Here is a 16,746-nt window from a genome sequence, read left to right on the forward strand (position 1 = left end):
TTGTGATCGGCGCCCTCTGCTGCCATCATCATGAACTGCCAAACCACGAACAGTCTTCTTCTCTGTCCTTCCTCTCTCCTCTCTCTGCATGTTGTACATCCTCTCTTTCCGCCTTCGACCGGTATTCTCACAGTGCTGAGGAAAGGACAGGTAGTGACAGGTTATTATCGTTGGCTCCAGAGGAGAGGAGGCTACCTGTGGATCCAGTCCACTGCCACTGTCTCCATCAACCACAAAGCCCCCCACGAACGCAACGTCATCTGGGTCAACTATGTCCTGAGGTCAGTGCAACCACAGCAGAGCCACAGTCTGCTCTCCGGGACTTCTGACATGAACGCACTTTATATGTGCAGGCACCATGCTGTGTACAGAGATCCTTTGAAGGGATAGATGATGAAATGCAGAGGATTACTGGAACAGTTTCACTTCCTCCAACATATGAGAAAACTGATGAGGATACTTTCAAAATAGTGACATCAAAGCAAAGAACATTACCAGAGCCTATTAAAGTTAATAGGTGTATTAAATTTTTATGTAACTATTGAAGATAGCTAAAATTGTATTTTATTAAGTTATTATTTATTTATATAATATATAATTATTTTACTATTTAAGTTTAAGATAACTCAAAGGTGTTACTCATTGTCAAATTATGTTTTATAGATTTTAAATGAATTTCTTTTTTCTTTTTTTCATTCCCCTGAATACAGATATAGTCAGTGAATCCTCTTTACGTTACTGCTTACAATTTTTCTAATTACTACAACTATCATCAGCATACAGCAAATTCTTACATTTTTTCAAAGTAGTTCAATAATAAGGCATAACCCAGAGTTTTAATAAGCTTACACTTTGCATAACTTTATCATGGGCAGCCTAGTTTTTAGACTTTCTTTCCTTTTTTTTACTGGCCAGTCAGATGTTCAATTTATTTCCTTTATTATCCATAGTATAATAAAATTTTATCTATCCAGACTAAATGTCATTGCTCTTTCAGAGAGTTCAGTAGTTTCACCTCTACTGTAATGTCCTTCAGCTGTATGTAAACAGCAGTTTTTTAATGTCATTTCTCTGTGTTGGCAGGTACAATTTTATGATAAGGCTTTGAAACTGATTACGGAAAATTTAAGTGTGCGTGCTCTTGGTTTGTGTATAAGTTCAAATTACCCTCAGTGTCTTAACGTCATATTACTTTTGTTTAAGGCTTTATTTATTTTCTACACAGACACAGCAACTGCAGGTAACCTCTGCAAAGTGTGCTTTTCCCTTATTCCCCTCTTGCATACGCGCACATGTATTCACTCAGACACTGGTGCAAATATACTCAGAAGATACATGCACACATTATACACGCACACACACCAGCATGCATAAACACAGAACATAAAAATGTGTGCGCAGCGACAGAGCAGTCAGACAAAAACAAGAGGAGTAGGCTGAATTTCAATGCTAATTGGACTGAAGCTATATAATTACAACAAATGGATGTCAGAATTTTGGGGCTGAATGGTGTTTTAGTTAATTAGTGCTGTAATTACAAGAGCTCATTAACTTCTCCAACAGCCTCCTCCTTGTCTAGGCTTAACTCTGCATAGGTGGGCTGCTGAGTGGGGCACAGTGTGTGTGTGTTTTTTTTTTCTGTGTGTGTGTCTTAAAGGGCGGGGCCTGCCTATGTGTCTGTTTGCATGTGTCAGTGCTTGTGTATGTGTTGTAAGGCTGTTGTTTGGAGGACTGGGTGTGTGATAGGTGGAGGTTAGAAGGGTGTGAGGCAGTTTGGCTATTGGAGGTTGTCATTAGGCTGATTATATGTTGTTTCCATCTCTAAGTATTCACTGAAATCAGCATGGCACTAGTGTTTTTTTAAGGCTGTAAGTGGCTTTAAGTGGTAGATGATCATTTGGGTATACGTCCACCTTTTCTCCCTCCCTTTCTTTCTCCTTTTTCAATTTTCACATCTATCCATCCAGTCGAACAGAGTTGCCCGACACTCCCCTGGATCTACTGCAGCTACCAGAGAGCGTAAGAGCAGAGAGACTTAGAGTTAGCTCCTCTCCCACCGACAGCTCCCCACAGACTCGAGGTAGGACGCTACATACATTACATTACTACCTTCCCATGATGCCCACTGACACACAGAAACACCTGCCTATGTGTCTTCTTCTCATAAAAATCCCCCTTACTCCTTAGGCTCACAGCCAGTAAAGAGCTCAGTGGGGAAGAGTGACCCCGACACTAAAGGCAGAGAGAAATTTACTGCTGCTGCCATCCAATCAGAGGACAGGAGGAAGCGCCTGCTGAGGTCCGACCCTGAGGGTGCTCCTCCCGAAACCCGTCGCAGACTGGAGGAGCTCCGTCATGCTGAGGAGAGTGTGTCAGCCTCCTCAGACCTGGCGAGCGAAAGTGAGGGGGAGGAGGAGGAAGAAACTGAATGGGACCAGGGGGCAGAAGGCGACAGATTGAAACAGGAAGATGGTGGGGGAGGAGGTAAACAGAGTAGGGGACGAGACACCCCGACTAGTGGGGAGAGAGGGGGGAGGGCGCACAACGGCCGGGCTGTGATCCAGCAGCTGAAGAGTGTAGTGACCCCATCTCCCCTGTCTGGCAACCCCAGCATCAAGACTGAACATGACTCCCTGACCACCGGGGGGCGCTGGGGGTCACACACGCAAACCTCCACCACACACACCACACAGCCCCAACCTTCACATGCACACACACCTTCCAGCAGTCTCAACGGAGACAGCCCTACCACCCCGATCCCTGACTCCTCTTCCAGCAGTGAAGCCCCTCCAAAAGGTCTGTTCACACCCCCATCCCCTGCTTTGTCTCCCGCCATGTCTGTGTCCTCCCCGCTGCCCCGCGAGGAGAGGGCTATATCAGGAGTGGTCAGTCGGGGCAGTGGTGGCAGCGGCGGGGCAGGTAGCGGTCCTGACTTTGAGCTGCTCCAGAGACTGGCTGCAGGCGGCGCTGCCGGGCGGGTCCTCTTCCACCCCCTTGCCCTCGGCCCACAGGGCCCTCAGAGCCTCTATGCCCCCAGCACTATCCGCTACGCTCCACCTGAGCTGCCTCCCTCCCATCACCACAGTGCGGGACACAGCGATGGCCTCCAGCTACGCTCAGACCACCACAAGGGACCCCCACCGGCCTTCTTCCCCCACCTACAGCGGCTGGCTGGCCTGCCACCCTTCAGTGGTTTCTCCCCATCTGACAGCCCTTTCTCCTCCGGCCTGCCCTTCTGTATGAATGGACTGAGGGGGGCTGCAGGCTCGGAGGAGGACTGAGAGTCAAAAGGGAGGAGGTGAGAGGAGAAGATAAAAATGAAGGACGGAGCGGGGTGACAGAATAGAAAGACATTGAAAAGGGCAGGACAGACAGAAGTGGCAGGACATTAAGCCTCTAAGGACGTTACTAATTGGACAATGAGTTGAATAACTGAGATTTAAAGTATGTGACAAGTCGCTGCCATAGGGAATTATTGTGTCTGCCTTCTGCGGACAAGTGACAGTGATCCTCAAAGAAAACGGGGCATGGAAACTTTTGATTGGTTGTCCCTCAAGACTTTCCTTCTCTACAACAATAATGAACTCTGCTCCGTGTCTTTCTCTAGATGACTGTGTTGATTTCTGTGTCTCTTCCACTCAGAGAAGCCATATTGTATATAGAGACAAAACCATAAAAACCCTCAGCTCACACCCTCTCCACTGTCACCCCAATTAACCCAATTAACCCTAAAGACAGTAGAAAGAGATGGACATATGTCTGTAGGAATGAAAGTGACTTTGGAATCTAAATTTTTATTATTGCAGTATAATACAAATCATCTCTGACACTGAGATCCAGGTGAAAATAGATGGAGACAGCCCTCTGGTGTTTTTGTATTGAGATTCAAAATAGTAAAAAAAAGAACAAAAAAAAAAAAAAACCTTTCAAGTATTCATCAGCCATACTTAAAGCACACTGTTGGGACAAAATATGAATAATGTAGTCCCAGACATTCCATTATATATAAGGGAAGAAAATGCAATGCAGACTAGATGCTATTTCTGTTGTTTGATTTTAGGAAGTTAATTTTGTTTAACTGAGTATTAATTATAGTACATTCTGTATGATGCTGCGATTGTGTTTGTGTATGAAAGCCATATTTTTGTTTCTTATCTTTTTAAGGTTTGTATTGATTTTTGAACCAGATAAAACAGATGGGAAAATGATGTGAAAAATGTGTCTAGACAGACAAAATAACATTGTTTTACTGGATGCCTAATATCATCCAAAAATCTTTTTTTTTTATTCTCTAAAAAAAGTGATATTTCTGAAAATGTTTTTAGGAGGGGAAATGGCGCCGGACAGAAGTGTTTTATTATCATTTAAACCTCTGTGTTTTTCTGAGCACTTACGGGAAAATTGTTCCGGTGTGAACTCAAAGCACTTCATCACTTAACACTCGCTGTGTGTTCCTGTTAAAACAGAAAACAATGCAAGAGTGGTCACTAATATCATAGCCTGACCACAGTGTAGTAGAGGGGATAAATGTCTCATCTAAAAAGGCAGGTAAATGAACAGACCACATGTGGTCATTAAAAGGCGACCATTGGAGGTCAATAAAAATAACCAGGATTATTCTGACATTGGTTTCAGTTCAATTCAGTCAACTGGAAATAAAGTTTTAAATTAAAAAAGTGGAAATATAAAACACTTTAAATTTCTGTTTCACACTGACCGATTGGAATTCCTCTCAGGACTGTAAAAAACAAAGCATTTTTATATGGAGAAAAAATAGTTTTTTTGTTTTGTTTAGTGCTCAGAATATTTCATCTCCTATTTAAACTGGAGTGAGTCACAAACAATTTGGTTTTCATTCCAAAATGTAATATTTAACCTTTGAAAATATGACCCTTTTTTTTGCCAAATGCAGACAAAAGTATTAACAAATTGCGAGGATAGTCACATTTTTAACGATAGTTATCAATGATATAAACACTCAGAAATAAACATCACACAGTTCTAGCACTTTGAAATAAAGTTCTTCAAACCAATCAAAACACACCTAGATTTATATAATTTGTTACAGGTCTTCACCCCCAATATAAGATTATGGTTCACTGTCTGATCTGAGGGCTCAGTTTATGTGGAAATCTCAGATGTTCTGGAAAAGAAGGAAGAAAAACGTTTTAATTGTTCAGATCCGATGTGCACTACACACCCATACTGTAGCTGTCACATACCAACATGTGTGAGTGCACATATTCTCGGGTGTTTAATGGTATAATATGTGCGTATGAATGCGAGTGTGTGGGTTTGCTTGTGCGTAAGTGTGTATGTTTTTTTTTTTTATTAAATAGCTAACCCCTTGCCCATCACTGTGAATCTAATGTTATCCTGCCATCTTTGTGAATACTCCACCCACTCATCAAATAAAATGAACAAATGTAAAAAGAAAAACAGTGATACAGATGACAATAACAATAAAATATTCCAGTAGAGGAGCACAACTCAAGGCCTTGTTGTTTCTTTCTGGCTTTTGTGCAACACATAAATTCAGCTATCATGATAGATTAAATGGTATGGTTCAATTTTTTTGTTTTATAGTTAATTGGGGTTTCACATGTGATTCAAAAAGTTCAACAAGTTTGTTCTTCACTTACATTTGCATACACTAGATTTGTTAGTCTTAATATCTAACAAGTTACTAACATGCATCCTTTCAGGTATTTAACAATATATGTGTTTCTCATTGTGTGAGACACATATATTCATAAAACACACAGCCAAGAGTAACAAACACAAGGAACAAATCAGTGGTAGAATAAACATAAAAAATGTCTGTGTCACTGCAAATAGTTATGCTACACAATATAACACATTAATACTATTGATCCTTAATAAACAGTAAAGTGTGGAGCAGGTGAGACCGACCCTGGCATGAAGCAGGTCATCACCTGAGTGTGTCTGATTCAATGAAGACTTTGCCATAAATTGGTCTGAGATGAAGACAAAAGCGCAGGGAGTACATGGAGAGTGTCTCACTTATAAAAAACTATATGCGGGCATGCATCGCCGTGTGTGTGTGTACATTGGTGGTTTGCTCGTGTGTCTGTGTGTGTGCATCTCCATGAATTTGTGAGTGTGTGTGTGTGTGTGTTGTCTGAAGCAGCCCCAGGGAGGGGCTCTGACATTGAAGACGGGTTAAATCCTGTTTTACATTCAAGTGGCAGGCCCTAGTTCATTAGAGTGAGGATCATTCCTCCTCAAGACCAAAGGAAGCGCATACTAAACAAGAGCAGTTGTTGGGGAGAAAATGCCATTGTACGTGCAAAACCGTATGTACTGTATAAGTGGGCGTGTGTACACTGATGTGCTGTGAACAGAGCGGCAAAATAACCTCTGGTTTCTTATTTATCTCTTCTTTTCTTGTGGAGTACTGTCTTTGTATGGCAAAGCAAAGGCGTTGCTTGTACAGTTGAAATGATTGTGCGCTATTTGTGTCAAAGTGCATGTGTGTGCGTGTGCGCACAAGTCATCGCAGCTCTCCTCACTGTCTTCTACTCAGCCTGTCAGTGAGTCACCCATACGCCCTCTCTGTCACTGACTTTGATGGCTTATCTTACCCCCTGAATTGGAGTCGCGCTCCCAGGGGAAATACCTTAGCACATGTAAATGCATTTGAAAGAGTAAAAATATGGGTAGGAATAATAGAGTGAGGGATGGAGGAAGACACCCAGACAGCTTCCACCCTGCATGGGCTTACTACACCTCAACAACTCTCTCTTTCCTCCATCCCTCCTCTACTACCTCCACTATTTTCACCTTTGTCATTGTTTCCCAACAATCTCTCCTTTCTCCTCTCAGCCAGGAGAAGGCCAATCCATATTTAATGCAGTTCTCAAGGCAAATCCTTTGATCCGTACGTATGGCATTTAACACCTGAGAGCAGATGAGCAATCTCGGCTCAAAATAAACAGAGGTTACAGCTCGTACTTTCAGGGCTTGCAGTGTAGATGTGAAAAACCAGGGTTTTGGAGACGTATGTGGCTAGACCTGGACTTGGAGCTATGGCAGGTGTTGTGGGTTCTGTAGCTGCTTGGTGTCTGGGGTAGATGGTGTTTGTCAGTGAGGGTGCGTCTCCTGCCTCTGGGCGCCCTGCCCTTTAGACGCGCCAGGCCTCAGGAGCCTCCTGCATGCCAAACAGACCTGTGCAGTCAAATGCAGCCACGGAGGAGAGAAGGGAGGGGAGGAGAGGCGAACGTGAGGAGGAGTCCAGAAAGAAAGGACTCGAGGGCGAAAGGGTAGAAGAGGATCTGAGGGAGAGAGTCGAGGAGGGAGGAGAGGGGCTTGAGGGGAGGAGGTGGGGTGCTGGTCACACTGCAGCAGCCATCCGGACACACCCTGCATGTGAAACACAGCTGCACTGAAACGCCCTGGGAATCAGCGAAGAAGAGGTGGGAGGAGAAGGGGAGAGGGAGAGCAAAGGAGAGAGGAGGATAGGAAGAGAGGGTGACTCTGAGGTGAGTCTCAACAGCAACACTGTGTCGATGGCTGAGAGATATCACAGACCTTCGCCCTAACCCAGTCAGCGATAGTTATCACAGACAGAGCCCCCCATCTCCAACACTCCCACATACACACACACACACACAAACTTGTACTTCTATCTTTGTGAGGACACTTGTGTTGACATAATACATTCCCTAGCCCCTTACCCTAACCTTAATCATCGCAGCTAAATGCCGAACCCCATCCCAAACCCTAACCTAAACATAATTCTAACCTGAACCCTAAAACCAAGTCTTAATGCTCAAACAGGCTTTTGTGTGTGTGAGTGTCATAAAGTGGGGACCTGCCAAAATGTCCTCACTCTGTAAGGCCTGTAACTCAAACTGGTCCCCACAAGGACAGAAGTAAACGCACACACACACACAAAACCACATGCTGCTCTTTTTAGTTCATATATTCAGACATACTTGCAGACGAGCAGCTCATTAAAAAAATTATGCATGTACAGCGTGTGTGGACAGTTTGTACATCTTTTAGCTTTTACTGCAGGGAGAGTAACTACTGACTCTGACAGCACTTCTAAATCATGTTGGGCCTTGTTTGCATAATCCTAAAAATATGACAGCTTCTTATGAGGTATTGGGTTACAAGGTAGAGGCCTTTATATGTGCCGATAAAGTTTTGATTCAATTTATTTTTCTTTTATCTGGGAAAGGGTGGGAGGGTAGTGTTTAAGATGGCTTTGAAACAACATTAATACCTTCAGTATATAAGGGAACAATAAACTTAATGAAATATGAAAATTTGAATAATAAAAAAAAAGTGAAGAACTTTGGCGTCTGCTCAGTATTCTCAGATTGTGGTAGAAGGGTGTATTGGTGGGACCAAAGCCAGATTAATCAGTTGGGGCTAGCTCCTACTGACTGGCAGTTCCTTGCTAGTAATTTAGTAGTTTCAAGTGGGACTGAAATACTTCTTCATGGTATTGTGTAACTCTTTGTATTTCTGTCTATTTAAATATTAAAAAAAAACACTGATGTTTTCAGCCTGTTTCAGCACAGATTTCTTCTGGCTTTATTACTGTACGCACAGTAGATGTGCATTAAAAGTGGTGCACACAAACAAAAGTAAACAACAGTGAACCCCATTTCCACACACAAACTCAATATTATCAACTTTTCCATTCTATCAGCTAATCTTTACATCAGTTAAAACAGCAATGGTTCATGGTTACATTTAGGTACTGTACATGTATATTAACAAAGCAAAGCAAACATAATATAACCACAGAAGAGGCTGTAAAAAAAACACCCTTTGTTTCCAAAAGTTGAGAGTCATTATCGTGACAAACAAAAACAGACAAAAGTGCTCTTGTCCTTAGAAATCAAAACAACTTCACTAGGTAATTTAAAGGTCTGTAAAAATAAATTCTAAGCCCTCATCAATTTGCAATCAAAGAGACCTGAAACATGCATATAGTAAGTCCATTCTTTCTGCATCTCACAGCATATCACAACCAGCCTGGTTTATTTCAGTGGTTCTCAAACCTTTCCTGGCACGCTGCCCTTCAGAAGCCAAAAAACGTCCACACCCTTCTCACCCCAATTATTTACACTGATAGTGGAAGCAATTAATAAAAAAAGATCCACACCACACCGTGTTTGAGAACCACTGTTTCATTTCAAGACTTTTGTGAAAACTTGAAGTTGTCAGTCACAGTTAATTATGTTGAACAAGATGTTAAGACAAACAGCATCTGGTAACAGTTGGCTGAGAAAAATCTGATGAAATGCTCTAAAAATGATTGCATACAGTTCCCTGAAAAGTAAACTTGAATATATGTGATATTTTCAATGAGTCTTTGAATGCGGATATAGAAAAAAAAATCAATACAATTATCAGTCAGATTGATAACACAAGTGAAGCAGCTTTGAATATATGTGATTATAACAACTTTTACAAAAAAGCTGATTTATTCACCAAAAGTAAATGTAGTCAAACTACCAAATTATCAGCAATGTTCATCATTTTTTCTGATCAGTTCTCCAAATGTTTTAAAAGTCTTTCTTCACCTTTACATCAGTATAACAATGGATAATAGGTTTGTATTTATAAACTCACACAGCCTGCATATGAACATGTAGGCTGTTTGCTTGTGTGCATGTACACACACACGCACGCACGCACGCACACACACACATACAAATAAGGGTAAACCTTGAATCAAAGCAACACACACCCTTTCCATTCTCCATCCCTGGAAGATCTCTACTTCTTCGGCCTCTTATGGTCACTGTCCTCACTGTCATGGGAGCCTCGATAACCTCGGAGTTCGCGTCTCTCTCGGCACTCCCGGCATTCTTCCTCATCCTCTCCCTCCTCCTCCTCCTCGTGGATGATCTCAACCTCCAAGCGGCCGATGTACAGTGATACCGCACAGAGCCAGAAGAGGGCGACGCTGCCCACCACAGCGCCTTGGAGCAGCAGTGCTGGCACAGAGAGCATCATCATCCTCCGCAAGGCAAAAAGGCTGCCAATATACGAGGCACCGCCAAACGAGACACACGCACCTCCCAGGATAAAGAAGGCTGAGGAAAAACAGATTGACATGGTATTATTGTAGAGATCCAATTAATTTTCTCACTGTAATGAAATCTGGGATGGAAGCGGGCTGGATCTGCTCCTTCTCTTAATTATTTAGGGGAAAATAAAAGATGAAGCGCAATATTTTCTGTTCCGTCTTATTTTACAGAAAATAATTATACAAGCTGTGCCAATGATTTAACACTGAGAATACATGTTAGAAATAGAACAGCATGCCTTTACTCTGGCGTCAATAATACTGACCTCATGACTTAATTTAACACCATGGCTGGTAAGTTTTGTTTTCAGCTTTTTTACACATTAATGTGCATCAAACTCAGTGACTATTGATTATAAATGAGTTAGTGAAGGTCTTCTTTGACACTGATAACAGCGAGATATCACGGCTCTCATCTCCTTTGTTTTTTTCCTAACTCATGATGATTTTAGTCAATTACAGAAATCCTTGCGAAATTATTCATCTTGAACCTGCTGGTGAATCCACAAAATAAAATCTATTCAAGGTCCTCTTAGAAATTGATAGGTTTTCAGACAAAAAAGAGAGAGAGGGGGGTATTGACACATTTAGACGTTCCAGTAGAAAAAAAAAAAAAAAAAATCCAATTATTTCATGGGCATTCACAGCCCTTTTTCACTAAACTTCCATCACAATCTACTGTTTGTTCCTGAACTACCACAGAGCTTGGGGCTAACAGTCCAGCTCTGCTGTACTTGTTGAAGCCTGTACCATATCCGGCTTCCCGTCCCACTTCACTCTGGACAAACGCGATGACTCCGATCCCAGTCGCCAGCAGGCCGTTCCTGAACCACGAGAGGAATCCTGCAAAACAGGAAAAGTCAGAAATCCAGCTGACACATTTACAGCCTGACCAGAAATCTGTGCAGAGAGCCAGAACCAAACACACTGTTTACATGCATAATGTACATAATGTACAATGCCTACAGAGGAAGTGTTAGGGAGGAATCAGAAAGACTCTGGTGCATAAACTGAAGTTTTAACCCATGCAAAAGTGAAGTGTAATTCTAAAGTTACCTGTTTCGTGGGACTTTCTCAGCATCTGCAACAATCAGAAAAGAAAAGCTTATTAGCAACATCAACCACTTACTGATTGAACCATTTACCCTTTAGGATATTAATAGTCTATTAAGACCATAAAATGGCATTTCCGGTTGAAATGTGCAAAGTGTGATTCAATTTCCGTTGTTCATTTTCTTCAGAGGAAAAGCGAAAGCAACCGCAGCAGCTGTGATATTTAACGGTTTAGATTCCAAAACAAACAAACAAACAAAAAGTCAGTCCACGATTATGAATATAAAACATTCTCCCTGGATCTGAACCTACCAAAGCGTCCGCCTTGTCGAGGTCTGTGAACTGATACTGCTGCTGCGGCTCCGGCCCCCGGCTCTTCCCCCACGGTCCCTTCTCTCCGTGTCTCAGCCGGGCTGAGCCGTGCAGCCTCCGCAGCGGGGCTCCGGCGCAGGGAGGCCGGACCAGCTTCACTACCCGGGCGAAGTGGGAAACGGCCTGCGGCAGCTGCCTTCTCATGAACAAACTCAGGAAAGCCATCACATCACTAGTCCTGGCTAGCTAAAGTAGGAGCTCAAGGCAAAAGCACAACACGACCTCTGCATGCTCTGTGAACTCTCTCACGGTCAACGACATCTCGGAAAGAGACCTCCCCTGAAAAGGTAGGCAGAATTAACACAGCGCCATCATGCGACTGACGACAAATAAACACAGCGGCGTAATAATACGACTAACAGAGATTATTTTAACTTTATCTTACTTGTCTTTTTTTGTTTTTTTGTTTTGTATGTTTGCACATGCTGACAATTCCCCTCCTAATCAAGTAAAACAACATGCAATTGTATATTTACGCCACACGAGGGCGTCAGAGCACAAAGGCTGTGATTTCTGACATGTTCACATTTATTTATTTAATTTATTTCAAATTGTAAACAGCCCAAAACAGACGGGGGCAACAAAATAAAATAGAGGCCTGAATATCAAGATAGAGAATAATAAATAATAATAAAATAATAATGATAATTTTAAAACATTTGAAACAAAAATGGAGAACATATAAATCTAATTTTCGCATTCAAATGGTCACAGAGTAAAAAAGCAGAACCTAGAACATGTTTTTTTTTTTTTGACATATCTGAAAAAAATCACCAAAGATAAAAGTGACAGAAAACGTGCTTTACATGTTCTTTACATGTTCAGGTTATTACATGTAATAACCTCTTAAACTCTGCTAGGGTGCATCCATCTTTGTAAACTTATGTTGTTTAAATTCATTGACTTTTACTGTAAATTTTTGTTGGGAATTTTTTTTCCTCACAAATAAATGTGTAAATGCGTCTAAATATCATGCATAAGACATATAGAATATTTCAATTTGAAGAAAGCATAAGAACTGTATTCTGTAGTAGAGGAACATGCAGATACCGAATATACAGTAAATATGTGACAGTGAAGGGACGAAACAGGTTTGGGAAAGCTATGTTGTGAGGTAATCTGAGGTTTTAAACTCAGAGTTATTATTCGCCTCCTTCCTACACACACACAGATACTGTATAACCTAGTGTGCATACTTAGTGAACCTGTGAGGATATGTGTGTGTTTATGAGCAGGAGATCTGGGCTCCCACGTGTCCTCTGTGAGGATGAGTGGACAGCCTTTTCCTGAGGGCCCTTTGTCTTTTTTGGCCCGCCGGGACCTAGAAAGACCACGCCTGTCATACCTGATTGTTTAGTGTAAGGAGCATAGAGAGCTGCACAGGGGTCTCAGAAGGGAGTTTGTATTTGTGTGTGTGTGTGTGTGTGTGTGTGTGTGCTGACAGTGAGGTCTTTTACAGTCGGCCAAATCTTTGATGTGATGAGCAGCTGACCCTCTGGTCGCTCTCACGCTACTGTCCCCCAACACAATGGGAGACTGATGTTTGTATACGCACATACAAACACACACACACATGCACGCGCTTACATATACAGATAACAGTGATCCAGCTTATAACAGTCTGATTATTTCAGTGACATTTGCTATATGCAACATCACTATATTCTTGAAGATGATACCTCACCTTCAATGATGCACATGTTATTATCATCATATATCATACCGTATCATTCTTTAGGAATAATGAAAATATGTTGTTATAAATTATAAATTGTCACATACTGAATATCAACAGATGCTCCATGTCCCTTATGAGCTGGTTAACTTTTTCTCTAAATTCTGGAACATGAGGTTAAACATAGGATTCATCTGATTTTTCCAGCTTCTCACTGAATAGTGATTCTTATCATAATCTGAAAGGATCATCAGCCTTTTTCAAAGTTATGTTTATTCCTGTAACTTTAACAAGAAAAGGCCTTCCACCTTTCTGAATGTGTGTCACTAAAGCAAAGATCTTTGATTTGTGTGCTTCTTTCCAACATGTCCAAAGTATTTATTTATTTATTTTTATCATGTGGTGATAGCACACTGGGTGTTATCACTGGGTGTGGTCCAGGTTTTCCAGGATGCTGTCCAGGACAAGCCATATTTCCTGATCACGTGAAAGCCTCGGTGGACGTATGTGGAATTGTGTGCATCCGTGAAGGGAGGAGGAGGATTCTAACTGGGAACATGTGGCAGTTTATCTTAAACACAGGTAAGTTTTTCTGCGTACCAAAGGATGAGCACATTTTCAGTTCTCTTGGATTAGAGTTTTCCATTATAGGTTTTTTTCATGTCAGTGAACTCACCAGAAATTCACACTGACAGAAGATCTGTCATTGCATTGAAACATTGCTTGTTTGCAAGCCTTGATGAAGAGACAGATGTTTGCTAAGTACAGAATCAGATTAGTAGCAGCAGACTCAGCTTAGAAATTCTGTTTCTATCTGCTTTGACTGGACTTTGCATTTGTACAGTGGCTGCATGTGGTGGTAACTTAGTACTGATAAGAGTCATGTAACAACATGACTTGGCAAAATATAATGATTCTATAAATAGGACCTAAAATAACTACATCAGGTACATTAATGCACAGTAAAATACACATGAACATGCAGGTTGAAAACAGTGTGCCATTATGTAATGACCACTGTGGGATATGTATATTTTGTACATCAGAATGCACCAAATAAACGCTGTAAACCGTAGTAATGCTTTTGCTGTAATCATAGGGCATGTTGATACTTCAGTGAGTTAAGTAAAAGAGAGTATACAAACAAATTTTGGAATCATATTTTAAAGAGGAAATAACAAACATGATAAACTTTAAGCATCACATTCTGAATCTGTGTCCCTCTGGGTTTTACCTGTTATAAAGATTCTTCAATAAGATAGTGTTGATACTACTAATGATTTTTTTAATCCAAGCTGTTTCATGAACTAACTGTAATTTCAGGGTCATTTTTGATGCTCCAGTAAAGCGCAGTGTGGACAGAACAGTTAAGGCATTTTAACTGCAGACAGAAAATTCCTCTATATCTCTGAGCTATTTTAAGGAAGGTTAGCAGCACAGTTGATCCTCAAATTCCCCTGACTTTCCACTTCTCTAACCCCTATCACTCTCTGTCTTCTCTGCCATCACTCACTTTCTTTTCCCTTTGCTCTCATTTCAGCAGTTTTAGTCAACAAATCCTCTTTGTCCTTCCCTTATAACTCTGTTGATGTACATTGTGCAAGTCCGGATGCTGGGTCTTATGACGCTTTTTGATTTTTTGTGTAATTAAATTTTCTTAGTTGTTTTTTGTTTGTTTGCTTGTTTGTTTACAAAAGAGAGGCATGATCATCCAATTTTGAAGGAAATTATTTTCACATGAGGATCTTCCCATCCCACCTTTTCTTTCACACACTTCACCTTATCTATGCATTTTCTTTACCTAAATCTCTCTCTCTTTCTCTCTTGCGCCACAGTCTCCCCACTTCTTGTTAAATGGATAAAAAAAAAAAAAATTGTCCATGACACCCAAGTGCTGCTGTCTATTTTTGAAGTGGTCACCTGACTGGCATGACCTTCATCATTTGTGCTGTCATGCATCCAGCCGCACTGGGAATTTCTCAATTCTGCAAAAATAAGCATACGTGAAATATACAAAATTCAGTTTGTTTGTAATGTTCTTCTTCTAGAACATAACCCGAACACAAATACAATTTCAGCCAAAAATGTTGAGAATCTTTTTTTGTTTTCACAATAACAGTGAACAAACATAAATGTAGACCAGAAGTGTTGAATGTTTTTTAAGCCACACTGACCAGCACAAAATAAGCAAGTCTACTTATAGGCCTCAACTATCCATTGACTCTTTGTTGTTCTCTCTGCTTGATTCCTGTGGTGTCAACAGAAAAGAGGAAAGAGAGAGAGACAGATAGAGGGACAGAGAGAAGGAGGAGGAGGAGGAGATGTGTATACGTGCAGAGCTGCACTAGTCTGTGTTACACAGTCTGGGGGATTCCAGCCAGCTGCGTTGGGAGCACTGACCTTGGCAAAGAGTACACTGTTTTTCAGTCCCTGGGACAAACAAGTGTTAGATATAAGTGTCAACTGGTCAGCGGGCGAATGATTTACTGACATTAATAAAAAGAGAAAAGTAACTGCATAAAAAAATCGTCGTCTACTTTGAAGAAAATACAAAACGAATCAAAAATGTCTCATGGATATGCAGGTGTGCTGTTTTCAACTCATTTATGTAATTCTGCCACATTCTGTTACGTAAATTATGCATTGTAAGTTATTTTGAGGGAAAATACCATGATGTACCAACAGTACAGGATACAGGATGGGAAGCTGTCGGGGTTATTTAATGTTGCAGGTGTGTGAATGTGTGTGTTTCCAAGCTTATTTTTTCCTTTAATTATGGTGCAGCTTTCCTTTTGATCTCCTGGTACACAGGAGCCCTGATTTATTTTGAAGTGACTTGTTTTCTCTGACCATAACTCTTGCGTCGATGACATTGTTGGAGCCTACATCACGGGCTAATGATTTACACATGTGTGCACTTCTATGCGTGTTATATCACCACCTATGTCTGCTCTAATCAAGTCAAAGTTAAGTTCTGTGCCAGACATTTAATATTTTGGGGGCTGTTCAGTACCTTGGGCAATGTGGGAACTTGGTACATATTCTTCTCTAAAATAAAAGCCAAACAGTGAATCATCTATCATCTCTCACTGCTTTGAAAACAATGGTATCATTCTTACACTAAGATCTGATTGCTCTGGTTACTTGGCAATGGCCAGCTTGAGAGGGATCGTGTTATTTCTCTTCAGTATTACTTACCATGTAGGCTGTGTGACTTGGAAATGAACTCATTAAGCAAATATTGAAGAGTAAGAATTTCCTTTGTCCCTTTAAGCACACTACCCCTATGTAGTGTCAACCTTTGGCCAACTTTGTTCTGGTGGAAAAGCTGTCTTAGAGTCAAACTAAACCTGGTCACATCTTGTTTTTCCAAATCATCTGCAATAAAAATGTGTCACACCTCCATATCAGCAAATATAACACACACAGTGCGTGGTATGCGTCCTTGATTTGCCGGTCTCAGATGAGCTCCAATACCAATAAAATGGTTATAAAATGACCTTTGACTTAAACACTGATAGAACTGTGTGGTGACTGCAGCCTCCATTAAGCTTACTTTTTCTCTCCTCTGAGG

At 41.2% G+C, this 16,746-nt stretch overlaps 2 protein-coding genes and 1 long non-coding RNA gene across 3 annotated transcripts in view; 2 read left to right on the forward strand and 1 right to left on the reverse strand.

The window, feature by feature from the left end:
* Window positions 1-3,631, forward strand: part of npas1 (neuronal PAS domain protein 1) — a 35,816-nt gene extending 32,185 nt beyond the window's left edge. The window contains exons 10-12 of the mRNA XM_041046535.1: window positions 134-281; window positions 1,968-2,087; window positions 2,186-3,631. Of these exons, the coding sequence (XP_040902469.1) occupies window positions 134-281; window positions 1,968-2,087; window positions 2,186-3,281 (1,364 nt within the window). The 3' untranslated portion in view covers window positions 3,282-3,631. The remainder of the gene's footprint in view (window positions 1-133; window positions 282-1,967; window positions 2,088-2,185) is intronic.
* A 4,908-nt stretch (window positions 3,632-8,539) lies between these two features.
* tmem160 (transmembrane protein 160) lies at window positions 8,540-11,662 on the reverse strand. The gene is made up of 4 exons (XM_041046545.1): window positions 11,438-11,662; window positions 11,129-11,153; window positions 10,823-10,915; window positions 8,540-10,079 (listed from the first exon to the last, which is right to left on the reverse strand). The coding sequence occupies exons 1-4, from the start codon at window positions 11,660-11,662 to the stop codon at window positions 9,760-9,762; spliced, it is 663 nt and encodes a 220-aa protein (XP_040902479.1). The 3' UTR covers window positions 8,540-9,759.
* On the forward strand, window positions 11,650-16,499 carry LOC121187350. The gene is made up of 3 exons (XR_005894584.1): window positions 11,650-11,784; window positions 13,582-13,754; window positions 15,436-16,499. It is a non-coding gene; the product is annotated as an uncharacterized LOC121187350 (long non-coding RNA).
* The last annotated feature ends 247 nt before the right edge of the window (window positions 16,500-16,746 follow it).

Source organism: Toxotes jaculatrix, chromosome 9 (genome assembly GCF_017976425.1).
Source record: "Toxotes jaculatrix isolate fToxJac2 chromosome 9, fToxJac2.pri, whole genome shotgun sequence".
Classification (NCBI taxonomy): Eukaryota; Metazoa; Chordata; class Actinopteri; family Toxotidae; genus Toxotes; species Toxotes jaculatrix.